At 34.9% G+C, this 19864-nt stretch overlaps 2 protein-coding genes across 5 annotated transcripts in view; one reads left to right on the top strand and one right to left on the bottom strand.

The window, feature by feature from the left end:
- Window positions 1–2517: 2517 nt before the first annotated feature.
- Window positions 2518–3546, bottom strand: LOC146996557 (platelet-activating factor acetylhydrolase IB subunit alpha2-like). Its single transcript, XM_085819788.1, has 2 exons — window positions 3024–3546; window positions 2518–2942 (listed from the first exon to the last, which is right to left on the bottom strand). Exons 1-2 carry the CDS (start codon window positions 3387–3389, stop codon window positions 2919–2921), a joined length of 390 nt encoding a protein of 129 aa, XP_085675914.1. The 5' UTR covers window positions 3390–3546; the 3' UTR covers window positions 2518–2918.
- Window positions 3547–5117: 1571 nt separating this feature from the next.
- LOC118184639 (calcium load-activated calcium channel) overlaps window positions 5118–19864 on the top strand; it is a 50562-nt gene continuing 35815 nt past the window's right edge. The window contains exon 1 of one of the 4 annotated variants that reach the window (XM_085820967.1): window positions 5118–5315. In XM_085820967.1, the coding sequence (XP_085677093.1) occupies window positions 5255–5315 (61 nt within the window). In that variant the 5' untranslated portion in view covers window positions 5118–5254. Of the gene's footprint in view, window positions 5353–5657; window positions 5680–19864 lie in introns of those variants that run through there. The other 3 variants (XM_085820971.1, XM_085820970.1, XM_085820969.1) reach the window with 3 other exon arrangements.

Raw genomic sequence — 19864 nt, 5'->3', positions numbered from 1 at the left:
GCGATCGAGTAAAGAGTCACCATCCTTATGGTAAGCGTCCAAAAAGTTCAACGCTGCAGCCATTCGCTGATTTTTGTGGTCCTCTGTCAAGATTTTTGGAATCCATCTTGCACAAAACTTGTGGTAACCAAGCTTTTCGCTGATGATTTCGTGCAACAAACTTCGCGAAATTTGTGGAAAACTCAAAGAAAGTTCCGTTATTGTGAAATTTCGATTTTCACGGACTTTAGCATCGACTTTTTCGAGAAGTTCGGCGGTCACTATGCTGGGTCTCCCACTTCGATCTTCGTCGTGAACATTGGTTCGGCCATTTTGAAATCTTATGACCCACTGACGCACTCCACCTTCAGTGATAATGTTGTCCCCATACACTTTACGAAGCTGCCGATAGATTTCTATCGGTTTACAGTTTTTTGCAGTCAGAAACCTTATTACTGAGCGCACCTCGCAGCTCGCGGGATTTTCAATTAACGCAGACATTTCAAACCGTCAGTATCTGAACGGAGCACAGCACGAACCTCTCACTAGCACGGCTAGATGCAGACTGAGCTGCGCAACGCTCTGACCCCAAGATGGCCGCGCTAGCCCCGCCCCTAGCGGACACAGACGGAAACGTAATCTACTTCCTGGATGGCCCTCGTACTTATCCAATATAAAAGTAACAGAAATTTATCCAAACCATTTTAATTTGCTAATTAAAGGATATTTAAACAGTTTATTTATAATTTGAAACCATGCAATATGATTTCTTAATTTTTTACAAGGTTTAACCATATACAACATGATACACCATTTACTTATTATTAACTAATTGTATGAAGTGCATAGAAATTTGATGAAAATCTCAATTATAAAGTATAATTTACATATCACAATGACAAGTTTACATAAGTAAGTTGAATCAAGGATATTTTGTTGTTGCATATCTGTTACAATATAAAAACAGGATCAAATTAAATTAAGATAAATTAAAATTATTAAACATTTATTATTATACTTGTTTTGTGTTATAAAAACCTGCTGAAATCGGTGTAGAGTAATAGCTATTCTGATCATTCACAATTTACGAATTTTATTTGAGAAAAGATAACGTAAGTTCAAAATTATAAAAGAACAATCTAACTATGAGATGATAGAAAATAAAATTAGGACTAATATTTTGAAACTACATTTGTTCAAAGATTAATAAACCATGCTTCATATCGAAAGACATTTGATGATCCTGATAAAAACTTAATTCAGGAAATACTGAAAAATTATTTCAGTGATACGAATTATTGTTATAGTATTAAGTGATTAAGAAATATTTCAGAGTATACTGTAAATGCTTCTCCTTATAAAATAGCGTTTAATATGTTCAAGCGTTAAAATTAGTGATTAGCTTATGGAAAATTTCTGTCTGCATACGAACAACAAAGAACAAAAAATTTCAGTAAAGAACAAAGAAAATGCGTGAAGATCCCCAAATCACGACAAATTGGCGATATTTCAGTTGCTCTTCATTACTATGACAAACATAAAGTTCTTCTTCTAGTAACCCGGAGACAAAACTCTTCATCTGAACGTCATGCGTGATTGACATTCATTATAACCAATGAGAGGGTGCCATTTAGTGGGAGGAGCGAGAAGAGGTCCGGTTAATAACGTGTCCCCAGGAAAATTCCCTGTGTGGGTTGCAACAATTATCAGGGTTACCATATTCTGGCGCACGTACGCTCACTTCCGATGTAAACAAATCCGCAATTTCGCCAAGTGCCGGTTATGGAAACATCCCCCTGCATTCTTTAGTGATGATCCCATGTAGGCCATTACACTTCTTAGGCGCAAAACAGCTGAAGCAGCATTCTTCAGATGCAAACTGCCACTAACAGTCAAATCCCTCCTTGGACACAAACCATCACCAAAAGCACGAATTGGTTTCTTCTGAAAACTAGCAATTGGGACAGTAGTGTTCGTAGAAGAATTAACAGTGGAACTAGCACTGCTCCTCAGAAAACGGCCAGAACCATGGACTGCAACACGCCTGGAGGAGTCAACATCAGCAAGGATATCATTTCTATTCTTCCATTCTGGGAGTGACGTTATTCCTTGAATGCAAACCAGAAGCAGCATTCTTCGGATGACAGCCAGTATCACGGACACCAACAAGTCTAGAATGACAGCCAACACCGGGAATGACAACATTCTCAGGACTTAGGCCTGGGGTAGCAACGTTCCTTGGACGCAAATCAGAACCAGAACGAGGGACGGCAGCATTCCTTGGACGTGAACTAAAACCATTGACATACTTAAAATGAGAACCAACACTACATATGGCAACATTTCTAGGATGACATCTAGGTTTAGTCCCATTCCTTACATGCAAACCAGAACCAGTTCTATGGACAGAAGCGTTCCTTCGGCGAGATCCACCACCATGGCCAGCAATGCAAAGAGACCGAGAGCTAGCATCTAGGTTGGCAACGTTTTTCGGATGTGAGCCAGGGGTGGTATCATTTTGCAGATGCAAACTAAAACCATCTGTGTGGTTAACAGCATTCTTCGAATGAGAGTCACCACCATGGACAACACATTTAAAACGAGATCCAGCACCAGAAATAGCAACCCTCTTCAGCCGAGAGCTAGAAGCAACTTTAGCAGCATTTCTCAAATCAGAATTAGCCTTCTTAGTAGCATCTACAGCACAACCATGCTTTAAAACAGTTGAATAGAGAGGATAAGAAGGGCTTGCAGAAACAAAAGAATCACTCAGAGGTGGAAAATCCAATGTAGTAAATGAAACACAAGGCAATACAAAAGGACTTACCTTTGTAGAAACTGGCTTTGAAGTCAAAACAATCTTGATATTATCCAGGAAAACTGCCGCAAGTTTCTTGTTCCCCAGACGGTTTAGATGTAATCCATCCCTAGCCAATAACTTAGCTCCAAAATGATGAGACGACCTGCAAATAAAAAAACGCTTCTCGATTTTGGCAGTACTTTTCAAGTTGAGAATTAATTTCTACAATCTTTCTATTAATTACCTGTAAACGGTTCAAAGCTGCTACTCGCTGATTTAAAGTTGTGAAAAAATCTTCACCACGTGGTAGGATATCTGAAATGATAACATTGATATTCGGGTTCAAACGTTTAATATCCTTAAAGAGGCAATCGTACTTTTTAAGAATATCTTCAACACTGTCATTCGAATTGTTGGTACCAACATGTACCAAAATCAAATGGTATCGATTGTCCAAAAAGGATATCTTACGTCTTAACCTTTCTATCGTTGCACCAGGAAACGAATGTAAATCTACTTCATAATTCAGAAGATTCGCCGGTAAATATTCATCCAAATATTTAACCATTGAATCTCCAATTATAAGTAATTTCATCTTTTTTGGTTGCATATCGGCAAAACAAACAACTACAAATCGAAACACAGATCAATAATTATATATGCTGTAAATAAAATGCAACTATAAATTAAATGAAAATCAAACACTAATCATAAATATAACAAAATACAAATAATTATTAATAGAAAAAAAGAAGATAAATAGCTGAAGGAAAACGAGAAAAATGGCGCAAAAAATACACACCTCACACTCGCTAATTAACACGTGAACTAAATTAGCGCCAATTCTTGACCTCGCGGAAAAATTTACGGGAAAAAAATAACGCCAAATGCTCGCCAAGTTTTGTTGCCAACGGAGATATCAAAGGTACATATCCGGTGATGACGTAGAACACACTTCCGGGTTCCGATTTGCGGAATTCTGTAAAACTCTATGTTACAAACTAGACAAAAGAAGCAAAGGAAGATGAAATGAGTTAAATAAAAACTGTTAAAATGAATAAATTATTAAATTTTATACATCCACTTGATGTTTTATAAGAAACAATACATATCTTAACAAAATGATTTAATAGGTAAATATATACATGTTATAGTTACAGAGTTATTAATACTGAACTATATAGGGTAAACTAAGAATAGTCATTATTAAATTAGGAAAAAATTGTTATTATTTTATTGTTCACTTTCAATCAAATATAATCATTATTAAATATCATGATTTACTAAATCCAAAAAATGTTCAGGAAAGATGTAATAACACAGGTGCTGAGACATGAGCATTCCATAAGCCGAAAAAAAAGCACTTCTACCGACATTGCTATCATATCATATAAGCTTATGCTCAGCTGAAGGAGATTTTTTGTTTCGGTATATACTTAATATATATCTTTATTATAATGCGACCACGCTAACCATATGCAGTGTTAGTAACTGCCAATAGCTCGACACCATAGTCAAGCCATAAAAAAAAGCACCATAAGTATACTCTGTTGAAAAATGAACCGCCATTTTTCTGTATTTAATACCCCCCACTAATCACATATGAAGTTTGCTGCTTCAGTAATTATGTTTGACACATGCACAATTACATATAAGCCGCCATTACGAAATATCGACGATCAAGTATCAGGCTAGTAAATACGGCATATCATCACGATAGTTTGTCCATCTCTGCGCATGCGCTAGCCACACAATTTCGCCAAGACCTGATAAATCGCCAAATTTAGTCGCGAGTTGCGTTTCCTGTGGAGGAAGTAAAAATACGCGCGCGGGTGCCTGATGTTTGCGAACTGCGTTCGCCTGAGTCGACAGTCGGAAAGTTAAACGGCAGCTACATAGCTGACGGAAAAATCTCTGACGCGTCGATCTCTGTAATGATCGAGACGATGACACCAGACTCACTGTCTGTTGAGTAGAACCCAAAAAACGACAGGTTCTTCCTTCTCGACGGTGTCCAGACTAGAGCCCTTAGAATCAGAAACCAGCTACACAGCTGACGGAAAATTTTCTGAAGCGTCGATCTCTGTAATGATCGAGACTATGACGACGACGACGAAGATCGCATTCTTGAGCGTCAAGATGTAGAAACACCAGACTCTTTCTCTGTCGAGTAGATCGCAAAAAACGACGCGTTCTTCCATCTCAAAGTTGCACGTCGTGCCCTATTTCGAAGCTTTTAACTAAAGTCCTAGCCTATCCAAGCCGGATGTCTAACACCGTTTTACTACGAGAGTGAAGTGAAGCGAAATGCAGAAAACTGAAAAAAAAAAAAAAAAAAAAAAAAAAAAAAAAAAAAAACGTATTTCTGTTTCGTTTCTTTTTTGTTTTTTCCCTCGGCCCGTTTGTTTCGTAAATATAAACCCTCAAATTTGTGTATCATCAACTCTGTGGCGTAAGATTGTCATTTGCTGAAAAATGTATAGTGACAGTTTCTTAATTTTATTTATATCAATATTTACTGCGCTTCTAGGAGAAGGTTGGTAAATTTCAAGTAATATAAGTGTTTATTCCTGGTAATTAAATTTTTTTTCACACACTTTTAAAAACTATATCATTCGGGAAGCTATTTAAGTGATCATTTTCGTGATTAATATTTTGTTTTTCAGAAAAGTGAATAAGAAGGAATATCTTAAATTGAAATTGTAGGTTTTAAAGATTTTGATGGAAATTCGAAGGGATCTAATTTAAGAGATGTCTTGGAGCACTTTTGAAGGGATGCAAACTGCCTCTATATGTCGTGATATATAAAAGAAAAGCATGAAAACTCAGTGCAGCCAGCTCAGTCATTCACTGTGAACCAAGTTAAACTGTAGGATTTAGTGGCCCTACCATTTTAATGGGTCAGTAATTATGGACGATTTCTGTACGAGACACTTGTATTTGTTGCCACGAAAATAAAATAAAACACACACACACACACATATATATATGACACTTATCTGAATATGAGAGGTCCTGTATTAAATAGTTTAAATACCCAGCTTTTTAAGATAATTCAAAGTAAACGTATTTTCATAAAATAGGCAAAGCAACAACTTGAATACGAAAAATCACTTGTAAATTTTAGTCAAAGCTCTATTGATTCCTAGGGCAAACAGGTGCAGATATCTCTTCACCAGGAGCAAAGAAATATGCAACAATGGGAAAGCCATAGTTGTATTTACTGTATTTCTTTTGGGTATAAATACAACTATGAGTTTCCCTTGATTGCTGATTTCTTTGCTTCTGATGAAGATGGCATTTGTTGCCCTCAAAGTTGTGTATCATCTACTACATATTGACTACAGTGTGTGCTAAACACTAGGTTATTGCTTTGTCTGATTTTATGCTTTAGTGTGTTTCTCTTCTATCCTTAAATATATTCTGAACAAGGCAAAATTCAAGAGTTATAGGGGAAAAAAATCTTTATGTAATTTTTAAATGTTAAGCTGTAAACAAACTGAACACAAATAAATTAAGTTTTAATCAAAACATTTCAAGAAAAGAAGATTTTTATCTTTAGGTCAATATGAAATGTAAGGCAGCTAAGCATGATGGCTGCTTTAATAAGGAAGTATCAAATATATGTATGTTATAATAAATTATGTAAAAGGAACTTAAAAATTCATTCTGTGGAAATTGCTGGGAAGATTAATAAATAAATAATGTAAAATAATAATTATAATTAAACAGGAAGAAGTTGAGGAAAATATATGAAGTAAAAAAGTTACAAAGTAAATAAATTGAGCAAAAAAATATAAAATAATGATAAGTAAAAATTTAAAAATTATTTTGCACCTTTTTAGTTGTAAAAGTTTTAAAAATTATCAAAATGGTAATGCAGAAAGGCCAAAGAAACTTTTAATAAAGAGCAGATGAAATATAAATAAAAATACATGTGGAAAATTTTTATTATCACTCTTTGACTTTTATTTTGTCAAGAGGAGGTCAGCAATTAAGTGACAACTCTTTTTCTATAGAATCTTTTTGTTTTGGTACACTCAAAATTAACCAAGGTGCCAAATAAATAAGCATATGTTTTTCAATACCTCTGAAAATTCAAAGTGACTTCTCAACAAAAAATGATTTTCTCCTCATTTTTCATAAAATTGTTAAATGCAATATGTAAAACTTTAAAATAAATTTACACGAAAGCTACAACATAATATAGACAATCTGGGACTTAAATTATTAATTTATGTTAATATAAAATTGACAGACTTATAATAAAAATTCTTGTCTGTAAAATTACAGTGAAAAAATAACTACAGAAATTAATGTCAAAAAAAGGGAAGTTGCACTTAGAAGCTGGGGATAAGAATGCTGTTAGAAGTTGTCAGGCTGAAATTATCGGAGACAGGAATATAGTTGGGTTGCCACAAGCTAGTGCTAATCTCGCTGTTTAGAAATGGTGAGAAGACTGTATGTCAAATGAATAAAGTAATATTATGTAAAAGCTGAGGGAGAATATAACAGAGTTAGGAAAGGAGATGCTTATTGACATATATAAACGTGGCTTTAAAGATGTCTTATTTTAGTTGTAGAATAGTAAAAATATAATACAAAATATACAAGGAATAGAAATTTTACATTTATATACTATGAAAAGGGTCGGTCTCATATTAAGAACTAACTTTATCATCAGGATGATTTCATAATTTATAGACTATTCCAGCTTTTGATAACTATCTTTGTATAAATTTCATGGGAATTTTATTTACTTTTAATGTCTGAACAAGATGAAGTATTTCTTGCTGCTGTTGGTCTATCGCAGTACAAATATTTTTAATCTGCTTTAATTGTTTCATAATAGTAGTAGCAGTTACTTTCTTAGAGATATTGGAAAACCAGTAGGTGAGCTTAATGGTAGGGAAACTGACTTCTCTTCTCTTGTCATAGAGACTTATATCTTGGAGATTAAAAATACTAAGATCCAGATAATTCACTTTAGTTGATCTGTGTTGGTCTTGTTTAATTTGAATCTGGGTAGATGTTGCTGCTCTCAATGAGATAAAATTGTTGAGAGTTATGATATCATCTGCATATCTGTAGGTGGAAGCAAATTTTTGTAAATCATTAGATGAAAGTGCACGTAGAAATCAAAATTCTTTGGAAAAATGTACAAGTTGCAGATTTGCAACAAAAAAAATTGAGCTCATTGGGATGCATATATATCTATATATAAATTTTTGTTGACAAGACCAACACAATTTAAATTTACTTAAAAAAAAAAAAAAAAAAAAAGTACTTTATTTAATTTTACTTCAAAAAATTTTTTTCATACTTTATTTCAAAAAGCATTCTCGATTTTTTACAATATTTTACAATCGGTAATAGTTTGCAACCATTTTTTTCACATAATGTTACAGTTGGCTTTTTTACAATTTTTTACACGTTTTTACAATACATTTGTCATTATTTGCAACATTTTTGCAACAGAACACACATTTTACTTAAAAGTTTTCAGAATAGGTTTTTAAATAGATCTAACAGATAGCAGCTTAACACTCAACTTACCTTATATTAGTGTTCTCTATTTATAAAGCATAAACATACTACTTAATATCACTTAGTTTGGCACATGCTGCTCCACTCTCCAAATACAAATACAGTTGGTAAGTTAATTTTAAACTTACTATTTATTTGCCTTTTTATTATTATTTATGTATTTTTTATAGATAGTGTCTAGTTTCTTTTTGATTTATGTGCATAATTTGTGTCTAGGAATTTTTCTGTGTTCAAGTTTCTAAATTACTTTCGTTTTTTTAAAATTTGGTTTTCTACTCTTAATTGACCTGTTTTTAGTTTTAATTCTGGTCATTTGCTTGCTAATATCTCAAAATTCCACTTGTTTAAATTTCTTTTTAATAATTCACAACATTTGATTTTACTTTTGGTTTTGAATTTTACTTTTACCCTTGCCTACATGGATGACGAAACACAAATTGAATAATTGAAGAGTTAGGTTTGGAGGCAACTTCGCCTTGATAAGTCTGTTTCCTGCCTGCTCAACAATTATTCAATTATGCATTTTAATAAATTTTTTAGGATTAAAACATTTTTTGGAATTTTATATTTATGCATGGATTTTGATATTTGCATTTGATTTAGATATGCTCTCAGAATTTAAATGATATTGTAGATTAGTTCGCAGCAATAATGAATAATTTATTTGTTTACAATTAAATTTCTTTTAAAATTTAATTGACTTTAAATTTGCTTTTTATGAATAGAGAATGTTTGTTAAATTTAAATTTCATTCCTTGCAGCAATGGCATAAGAGAATTATTTAAATTTAACTTTAATGCTTATTCTTTTGAAATAATATATATATATATATATGTGTGTGTGTGTATATATATATATATACACACACACACACACACACTAATAATTTATAATAAGAAAACTTTCTATATACCATCTTCAAGGAATACAAATTCAATTTAAAACCATGAAAAAAATTTTTTTTTTGTCAGAATTTAAATTATCTCTATATATTTGAGTTTTTGGTTTTATATGAATTTTAAAGTGTTTAATAAATATTTGATGAAATCTTTTTTACGGTTTTTGATCTCAAATGGACCAGGAGAAGGAAACATATTAATCGACTTTTACGAAGCTTTAATTCATTTTTCCCTCATGAGTTCTGAATTGAAGTTTCAATAAAAGGAAATTAATTTTTATTTGTATAATTTTGTATATTTTCCCTTTTACATTTTTATTTTTCAAAATGTTCTACAGTACAAAGTCCGTAATCCGGATGTCCATTATCTGGAATGATCTATAATCCGGACCTCAAAGCCACAAACTTACACATGAACGTAATGCCTTTACGCATGCGCATTTAATGCACGCGTCTGCTATGCATATGCACCTAGCGTTTACCCATGCACGCTTCCGATAGTGAAGAAAGTGACAGAGAGGTTATTGAAAATGAAAAAATTTCAATTGACAAGTTAGTCATTATTCTCGACACAGCAATTACAGGACTTGAACAGTGGAACTTCGTAACTGAACAAGAAATTATGTCTGTTTATGGAATTAAAGACAAAGTATTAACGCAAGAAATGAAGCAACTTAAACAACTTACATTGAAAGAAATATTTGATAAAGTAAACAAATAAATATTAAGCTTTTTTTTTTTTTTTTTTTTTGTAAATTTTGATACCCTTTAGATCATAATTGCTCTTTATTTCATAAATTACAGTTTCATATTTTTAATTGTATAATTTCTGCATGCCATCTTACCAGATTTAAATTGATGATCTATAATCCGGAAAAAACCCTAATCCGGAATCGCCGAAGTCCTGATGAGTCCGGATTATGGACTTTGTACTGTACTATGAATTCTCTCTTTAATTGAATTAGTCTTGGTATTGTGTTAAACCTCTTATACACGGTTGTAATTATTATATTATAGAGAAATTGCCTTGCTTTTATTCCAATTTACTAATAAATTTAGATGCTTCAAGTTTATTCTACTTCAATCCTGCAGCTATAGCGCAGGACGGGTTTAAAAAAGGGTTTTATTCTAATTTTTAATTCAAATTTTTAGCCTATTTATATATTTCGTTATGTAAATCAAAATTAACTCTGTAGTTTTCCCTCTCTATTGGAAAAATCGTAACTTTTCTGAACTGTGTCATTTCTAGATCAAACCATCTTGCATGGCTTGCATAACACCAATGATGTAACTAACTCGGCCTGAACTCCAGATTTTGAGAACTGAAACCTTTCTAATATAAACCAAAACCTTCTCTTGATGAGCATCCATATTGGATGATTGTGCACTTTTTATCTTCAGTTCTCCCCCTGTGGTCAAGATGCTACTTTGCTCTGTTTGCTTTACTGTGCTACTAACTATGGTATAATCTAAATGTGATACTCCATATAAAATTGTGGGGTGCATATTGCACCCATGAGCATGTGTGATGAAAAATATGTTTTTGATAATTAGTTCTTGTCAACCAATAAAAGTGGTACTGTATTTGACCACATCTGTCTACAAGTCTTTCCTTTGAGTGTCATCTTTCTAACTACACAGTAAAGTCTTCCCAGGATATAACGCAGAGAACTATCATCAGTCTGTTGCAGCTTACTCCAAGTCATCTTATTACTATGAATTTTCCCGCGTCCACACGATGTAGTTTGATGTTAAAAGCATTGGAATAATTTCAAATGCTGGCACACTTTATGCAAGATAAAATATATGTAAATCAAAATTAAACCCATAATTCTTAATTGCTTACATAATGCTGATGATGTAGCTAATTTGGAACCTGAACTAAAATTTTGAGTATTGTATAATTTTAATACAATTACATTGTAATTGTATTAATTATAATTACCTAATTTCAAATTACACTTACAGTGTAATTGCTTTAATTGTATACGAGTAATTGCAATTATTGATCAATTACATTATAATTGAATTATGCTCAACTGTGCTGCTCTGACATGAACTTAAATAATATTATAAAAACAGTATAAGTATTCTCAGAATAAGAAACCAGCAAAACTATTGGGTTTTAGCCCACTGCTTTTAATTTATTTAAATATTAAATAAATTTTGAATGAAAGAAAATGTGAAACTACTGCTAATAAATATTGTAAATTAAAAGTAACCACTGCAAATCAGTATAGTTTAACTTTTTAATTTAATTACTGTCAAAAGTCTTAAATCTGGACGTCCTTAATCTGAACCTGAAAGCTACAAACTTTCTGCACATGCGTCATAATACCTTTACACATGCGCATAATACGTTTTCGCATACGTGTTTAATGTATAGCGAACAGTATAAGCTAAGCTAAAATTATCTAATCTATTTCAGTTAATGTTGCAGATTGCGTTGTTCCTTAATCTTCTAATTGGATCTGGCTTATTACTTTTTGCAGCCTGTTAGAGCAATTTTATTAAAGTAAGCTTGAACTTTCGATTATGTCAAAAAGAATTTCCTATTCTGGAGCTGCCAAAGGATCTACAAAGTGAAAGCATGTTTCGATGTCCATCAAACAAAAAGTGGAATTGCTGCAAAAAAATGGATAAAGGCATATCCTTTGTTTCTCTAACCATTCCGAAATGTGTTTATCAATTTCACGCTGCTCTGTGGGAGGAGGGGGGGGGCGTCGCAGCACGCAATGAACTGGAAGTTGATCTGTCAGCACTATCCTTATCTTCAGGGCAGATGTTTTTATTTTATTCGGCTTATAATTCCTTACTAAATGTAGTATTTCATCTTGATATACTCCGTCTTTGATATGATTTAAATCAAATTCCTCATCATTATTTTGGTGGTCGTGTGTGCTTAATGCATGATATAATTAAAGAAAATAAGAGTAGACAATCTCCTATAACAAAAGAATATATTAAGTACTAAATTACAATTTAAATTACATTGCAGAGATCAACACAGAGCTCGGAACACAGTTCGTGCTAGCGTCGCGTACACTTGTCCGACGAGAAGTCTGAGTGAGTAAAGATGTCGCTTTGCTGCTGCAATTAAGAACTGGATTTTACACGTGGCGCCATCTCATGAATAGAAGTTGAAGTATCTGTCGGAACGTCACAGTACTCCCCCCCCCAAGTACCATCGGTACGTTATAAGTACTTTGGGTTAAATTTAACCTTTCTTCCAGATCTGGTAGTTTTAGGTTGCTCTTTAATGGGATGTAAGCTTTCTTCCGGGAGTGATGTTGATGAGGAAGTTGTTGGATCTTGCATTAGAAATGCTGGTTTGAGACGATCGATTCCAATCACTGATTGTTTGCCATTGCAGATGATGGTGAAATGTTTCGGTGTTCGTTTGACAACTTTGAATGGACCATCATATGAAGGTGTTAAAGTTGGCTTAATTGCATCGTTGCGCACGAATACGTGCGAAGATGTCTCAAGCGCAGGATGTACAAAATAGCTTGGCTGGTTATGCGAAGATGCTGGGGTTGGCGAGATATTGCTCATGGTCTCACGTAAACGTTGAAGGAATGTTGGAGGGTCGATAACTGGAGTAGATTCTGGGTGAAAGAATTCACCTGGCAGACGGAGGGTTACACCATATAACATTTCAGCACAAGTGCTACTAATGTCTTCTTTGAATGCTGTGCGAAGACCAAGCAAGACTAGGGGTAAGGCTTCTGTCCAGTGTGTGCTACTGTGGCACTTCAGACCTTGTTTGAGAGATCGGTGAAAGCGTTCCACCATCCCATTTCCAGATGGATGGTATGGTGTTGTGCGAATATGGTGAATGCCAAGAAGGGAGGTGAGGGATGCGAACAAGTGACATTGAAATTGTCGGCCTTGGTCAGTAGTGATGGTGGTAGGCATGCCAAATCTTGAAAGCCACTGGGAGATGAATGCTCGAGCTACAGTTTCAGCGGATATATTTTCAATAGGAATGGCTTCAGGCCATCTTGTGTACCGATCAATACAAGTGAGGAGGTAAGTGTAACCATTTGAAGGAGGCAATGGGCCAACCAAGTCTAAGTGCACATGATCAAAGCGTCTTGCTGGAAGGTTAAATTGTTGAATGGGGCTGTGAGTGTGACGGGATACTTTACACCGTTGACATCTAATACATGAACGAGTCAATTCTGTGATGTCTTGAATCATTGCTGGCCAGACAAATCTGTCTGCGATCAGCTTTTTGGTGGCACGGATTCCAGGATGTGCCAAATTGTGCAAGGCATTAAACACTTCACGTCTAAAATTGACAGGAATATAGGGACGTATTCTATTGTTCTCTATGTCACAGTAAATTTTAAGCGTTGGATCAATGTGTAGCGGTTGTAACTGAAGGGAGGTTTGTGGATTTGAGATTAGGTTCTTGAGTTCCTCATCATGGAATTGAGCTTTTGCAATTTCAGAGAAATCTGGGGTAGTGAGGTTGATATTGTTTACCCAAGACAAGGCATCAGCGACACAATTATCAGTACCAGAGACATATCTGATATCTGTACTAAACTGGGCGATGAAATCCAGATGTCGAAGCTGACGAGGAGAACATGAGTCAGAGTTTTTTCTAAAAGCGAAGGTTAATGGTCGATGATCGGTGAAAATGATGAAGTCGTGTCCTTCCAAGTTGTGCCGGAAGTATTTAACAGCACAGTACACAGCAAGTAGCTCTCTGTCATATGCGCTGTATTTCCTTTCTGCAGTAGTAAGTTTTCTGGAAAAGAATGCCATTGGGGAAAGTCCTTTAGTGGTATGGGCTTGAAGCACTGCTCCTATGGCCGTGTCAGATGCATCTACCATTATAGAGAGCTGATCACTAGGTGAGTGATAAGAAAGTGTGGCTGCATTTGCCAGATCGTGTTTGCATTGCACGAATGCTGCAGATGCAGATTCAGTCCAAGGGACAGCTCGTTGATCGTTTTTTTTGCTATTCTTCAGAAACTCATGTAGGCAGGTTTGTGTTTTTGCGGCATTTGGCAGAAAGCGTTGGTAGAAATTTAACATTGCTAGAAAACGCTTCAGTTCAGAGATGGTTTTGGACTGAGGTAGGTCGTTAATTGCTTTGACTCTTTCCGGTAAAGGTTTAACTCCGTTCTGGGTGATAAGACATCCAAGAAAGGAAACTGAGGGTTGACCAAGTACACATTTGGATGGATTTAGTTTTAATCCATGATCTTTAAGGCGAGTGAAAATCTGACGCAGATGTTTAAAATGTTCTTCCGCATCTGTAGATGCAACCAGGATATCATCAAAATATGGGATGCAGAAATCGAGACCAGACAGTACTTGGTGTATGAAACGCTGAAATGTTTGGCCAGCATTGCGAAGGCCAAATGGCATATATAAGTACTCAAAGAGACCAAATGGTGTAGTCACTGCGGTCTTAGGCACATCTTAAGCATGCACTGGGATCTGATGATATGCTCTGGCAAGATCGAGGGTAGAAAATATGTTTGTTCCATGAAAAAGATGGGTACAGTCTTGGATATGTGGGACTGGATATCTGTCAGGGACTGTGACGGCATTAAGTCAACGATAATCTCCACAAGGCCGCCAGTCACCATTAGACTTTTTAACCATGTGAAGTGGACTGGCCCATGGACTTTTAGATGGGCGAATGGTTCCCTGTGCTAGCATGAATTCAAATTCTTTGCGAGCAGCTTTTAGCATCTCTGGAGAAAGACGACGAGGCTTGGAAAATACAGGTGGGCCATGTGTTTCAATGTGATGATACACTTCTGGCTGATGAGTATGCTGCCCTGATTTGGATGGGTTTAAAATGTCAGGGAATTCTGCTAATAACCGATGAAACCGTGTGCTGCCCAATAAAACACTTATGTTGGTAGGTACGTTTGATATGTGAGAAGCTTGGCCCTGTGATGTCAGCTGAGTTGTAGCATCAATTAAGCAATTATTCTTGACATCCACTAGAAGGTGGAAATGTGTCAAGAAGTCGACACCAATAATTGCTTGAGTTACATCCGCAATAATAAAAGGCCAGTTGAAAGTCCGGCGCAAGTTTAAATCAAGTGTCAATAGTTTGGTGCCGTAGGTTGCAATTTGGGTACCATTGGCTGCATACAGTATCAGTTTATTAAGTTGGTGAGCATTTGTTTTAGTTCTCGGGAGCACTGATATGTCAGCTCCATTATCTACTAGAAAACATAACTGAGTTGAACGATCAGCCAGTACTATTCTGTCGATGTGGCGGACATTCTGTTGGCCAGCAGAAGACCGCCCATTTAGTTTCCCGCTTGTACAAAAGTGCATGGAGGGGCACACTTGCGAGCTTGAGAGCCGAAATTCATATGATAAAAACATATGCCACTTGTGGGTTCTTTGTACTGCGTTCGAGTATTATGACGAGATTAACTCCTGCTTCGGGCACGAAATTTATTACGTGGGCCCTGATTTGATCGATTGTATCTCCGTGAAACATTAAGACTTGTAGAGAGTTCAGATACTTTTTTGGTCAATTCAGCCACTTTTTGTTCGAGGGATGAACTGGAAGGTGCAGCATTAGCAGCACTGACATAAGCTGGAGTAACAAGTTCATTAATTTTGTCAGCCATTGTTGCTAAACAGGTTAGATCTTCATTGGAAGCAGCAAGAATTATTTGTATGTTATTAGGGAGACGCGAAAGCCATAGTGACTTCAACAAGTCGTCACTAAAATGGCTTCCTGCCAGATCACGCATTCGTGACAGCAAGTATGAAGGTCGCTGATCTCCAAGTTCAAGTCCTTGTAGTAAAGTACGTATTTTGGAAGATTCACTTACTGAATAGATTTCAATGAGCCGCTGTTTCAGTTTGGAGTATTTATCACAATCAGGTGGTTTGAGAATTAAGTCATGCACTGAATTCAGAATATCAGACTCAATTGCTGCAACTACATGGTTGAATTTTGTAGAATCCTAACTAATGCGAGCGATAGAAAATTGTGCTTCGATCTGAGCGAACCACAATGAAGGAATTTTTTTCCAGAAAGGCGGTGGCTTCACCGCAACGCGTGTGATTTGTGGCTCTGGTGGAATATCGTCGGGCATACTGATAGATAATTTTCAGTTTAATTAATAAACACTTAACAGCACAAATATTGTAGCAAGATGATACACTATTGATATTTTGCCATAACAATAAATATTTTAACCATGCATAAAAAATTTACGTAATGATACACACACAAATAATACAGGGTCAGCAATTACACACACAAATATATTTTACCGAAATGCATTTGAAAAGAAACCCCTATTTGAGAAAAAATGATGCGTTAATTTTGTATTGCGCACGCACGAAATCACCACTTCACACTGCTAAGGCACTTTCAAAGGAAAAAGGAAATCACTCCTGTAGCACATGGGAAAACAATTCACTACTTTTGAACACTGAGAAAAGAATTTTGCCGTAGCACGTTGCACAAAAGTTACTGATGTGGCACATTTAGCGAAAATCACTGTTGTAGCACATTTGTCGTTGAATGATCAAAGAATTATTGCATGACTGGCGAAGTCAGCGGAACGGAACAGATCACATTGATGAGTTGCTGAAGCTCCTTGCGATGATATGCACGACTTTGAAAAAAACACAAGCAATATATATCAATACATCTAGAAATAATTGAAGGGGTACGTTGTAGCATACGTTTAATGTCCATATTCGTTGTTATTTTTAGTCAGTTCTTCAGAATGACTTGGATGCACATGGCTTAGGGTCGTTGAAAATCCATTCTCAGTAGCGTGCTCAGTCAAAAGGTCACCACTTTTGGTGGTCGTGTGTGCTTAATGCATGATATAATTAAAGAAAATAAGAGTAGACAATTTCCTATAACAAAAGAATATATTAAGTACTAAATTACAATTTAAATTACATTGCAGAGATCAACACAGAGCTCGGAACACAGTTCGTGCTAGCGTCGCGTACACTTGTCCGACGAGAAGTCTGAGTGAGTAAAGATGTCGCTTTGCTGCTGCAATTAAGAACTGGATTTTACACGTGGCGCCATCTCATGAATAGAAGTTGAAGTATCTGTCGGAACGCCACATTATAAATATCACGAATACACATCAAATAGTTTTCTGAGTGCTATTTTCTAATTTCGACTATGCGAAATGTATGCTTTACGCATGCACGCATTGAAAGAAATATTTAATAAAGTAAATAAATAAATATTAAGCTTTTTTTTTTTTTTTTTTTTTTTTTTGTAAATTTTGATACCCTTTAGATCATTATTGCTCTTTATTTCATAAATTATGGTTTCATATTTTTTATTTTATAATTTCTGCATGCCATCTTACCAGATTTAAACTGATTATCTATAATCTGAAAAAACCGATAATCCGGAATCGCCGAAGTCCCGCCGAGTCCGGATTAAAGACGTTTGACTGTATTATGTCTTTATTATTATTATATTCAGGGCCAGATTAAGACCTTTAGAGGTCCTAAGCACTTAAAAGATTTTGGTGTGTGCACATATGTTTACAACAGTTTGTTTCTTCATTCCTTCTCTAGAGGTTCGAATCCTGCGAACATGCTGGCTGCATGGGCTTTTTCATAGTTTTCCCTATGTGTAATGTGTGTACAAGCCAGTTTACCTTAGAAAGTGCTCCATGAAGGCATCCCTCACTTAGCCTTCGAGTGCTTCGCCATAATCAAGTAAACCAATCATTTCATCTTGGTTTCAGTTTCGGTCTAGCTGTACCCTACATTCCGTGGGAATATTAGCAATGAGAAATTTTTTGGTGCTCCCTTTGCTTAACTCTCTGAGCATTATGACCGGCTTTATCTGGTCATCAGAAGTTTTGCTACTTGGCATATATTATATTAGCTTATAATTTAAGATATTTTGCTTTCGTACTTTCTTTAATAATGTAAATATCATCTTAATGAATGTAAGTTTATGAAAATACAGACTAAGATAAGTAATTATACAAACTCAATCAATAAATGTTGTTTAAATACCGATCTTCATGGCGGATCTAAAATCCTGTGTCGCTCAGATGCTTGATGCTGTAAGTACTACATGTTTATATTACTTAATGATTAGTCCAACTCTATTTATTTATATATAATAGTGTCGACAGACTATGTATTTTTAATACGTTGGTTGTCCAGAAATTACATTATTATTTTTTTTTTCAAATTTAATTTTTTATCTAATGTATGTTGTGTTGGTTGGCAATTTTTTACATCATCAGTGGATTTAAAACTCTCTCTCTCTCTCTTTTTTTTTTTTTTTAATTGTTTATTTTCTTTCTGTACTTTTTTCAGATCACCAGTTCTACATTTTGTTATGATGATTAAGACTGTGAACCTACATTTTGAACCTTACAGCAACAAAATTTAATACCTATAATTACCTATAATGAATTTTTTTCCTGTTGGGGATAAGGGAAGGGCTACGGAGTTAGATAGAATTTATTTATTGTATACTGTGTATCCTTTTTTTACAAGTTTCAAGTTTGTGATTTAAACTGTTTTACCACCCTATTTGAGTGCACCATTATTTATTTATTTAAGTTTTTTCCAGTTTTTTCTGACTTTGTTTCTGTTTTTCTACTGTTCTTAAAAATAATAATAATAATGTTCTTCCAACTTTTAGGAAAAGAAGGGAGGACTTTGATTTTCATTAAAGCTTTTTCATATGGTCAATGAAAATTAGATATATTTGAGTATGACTAACAAGTACAGTACAAAGTCTGAAATCTGGAATGATCTAAAATTCAGACCTCAAAACCACCAACAATGTTTTTCTGGTAGGCTTTACACATGCACTTTTGATTCTCCCCTCCGCACATAATAAATCATCTAGAGACTCCCGATTGTTAATTTCACTTTGACACTAAATTAAATACCTTGTTATTGAAGAAACAATCATTTTAGCATAAATTTGTACGATGAGTAATTTGGCTCCATTGCTGCATATCTACTTGGCACCCATCTCAAACCGAAACATTCCACAAAGATACATTATTGAACTGACACCAACCTGGCGAATCATTATTTTTATTATACTTTCCTTTCATTACCGCATGTTTATCAAAACATGACAACTTGAGTAATGACTCATGTAGCAATGCATAAACAATTTTTTTATGTTAGTAATTGAATAATAAAGGAGTATGGTAACCTTTTATATTGTCATTACGCTTGGCGATAATTACAGATTAAATGCGCTAAAAAATGTTGACGAGGAAAACTTTACCAATTTTCTTTCCACATGCTAAAAAATATATTTTGTTGATGATACTCATAAACCCAAAGATTACATTTAGGGCTATTTGAATTAAGAATAACTGATTTGTTATTCACATAAACCCAGAACCAGCGTCGGGGCTCTTATGGCCTCGCTGAGTCGCGGAATTTAGGACCCATAGAGACTGCATCAGGCAGTAAGATATCTAGCTCCTGCCCTCAATAAGGCTTAAGTATGTGTGGGAATTGATTTAATATAACTCTGATAAGCCTTAAGCATGTGCAAGAAATAGACATAAGTATAATAAATAACTAAACTAACACAATTCAGACTTAATTGTCTCAGTGTGCAATAAAAGTGAGATAAAAGTTGGAACAACTTGTCATTAGTTGCCAAGCTC

The sequence above is a fragment of the Stegodyphus dumicola genome, chromosome 7 (assembly GCF_044657685.1).
Source record: "Stegodyphus dumicola isolate Sdum_Otavi_A_Nest chromosome 7, ASM4465768v1".
Taxonomy (NCBI): domain Eukaryota; kingdom Metazoa; phylum Arthropoda; class Arachnida; order Araneae; family Eresidae; genus Stegodyphus; species Stegodyphus dumicola.
This window is presented reverse-complemented; position numbering and strand designations above follow the sequence as displayed.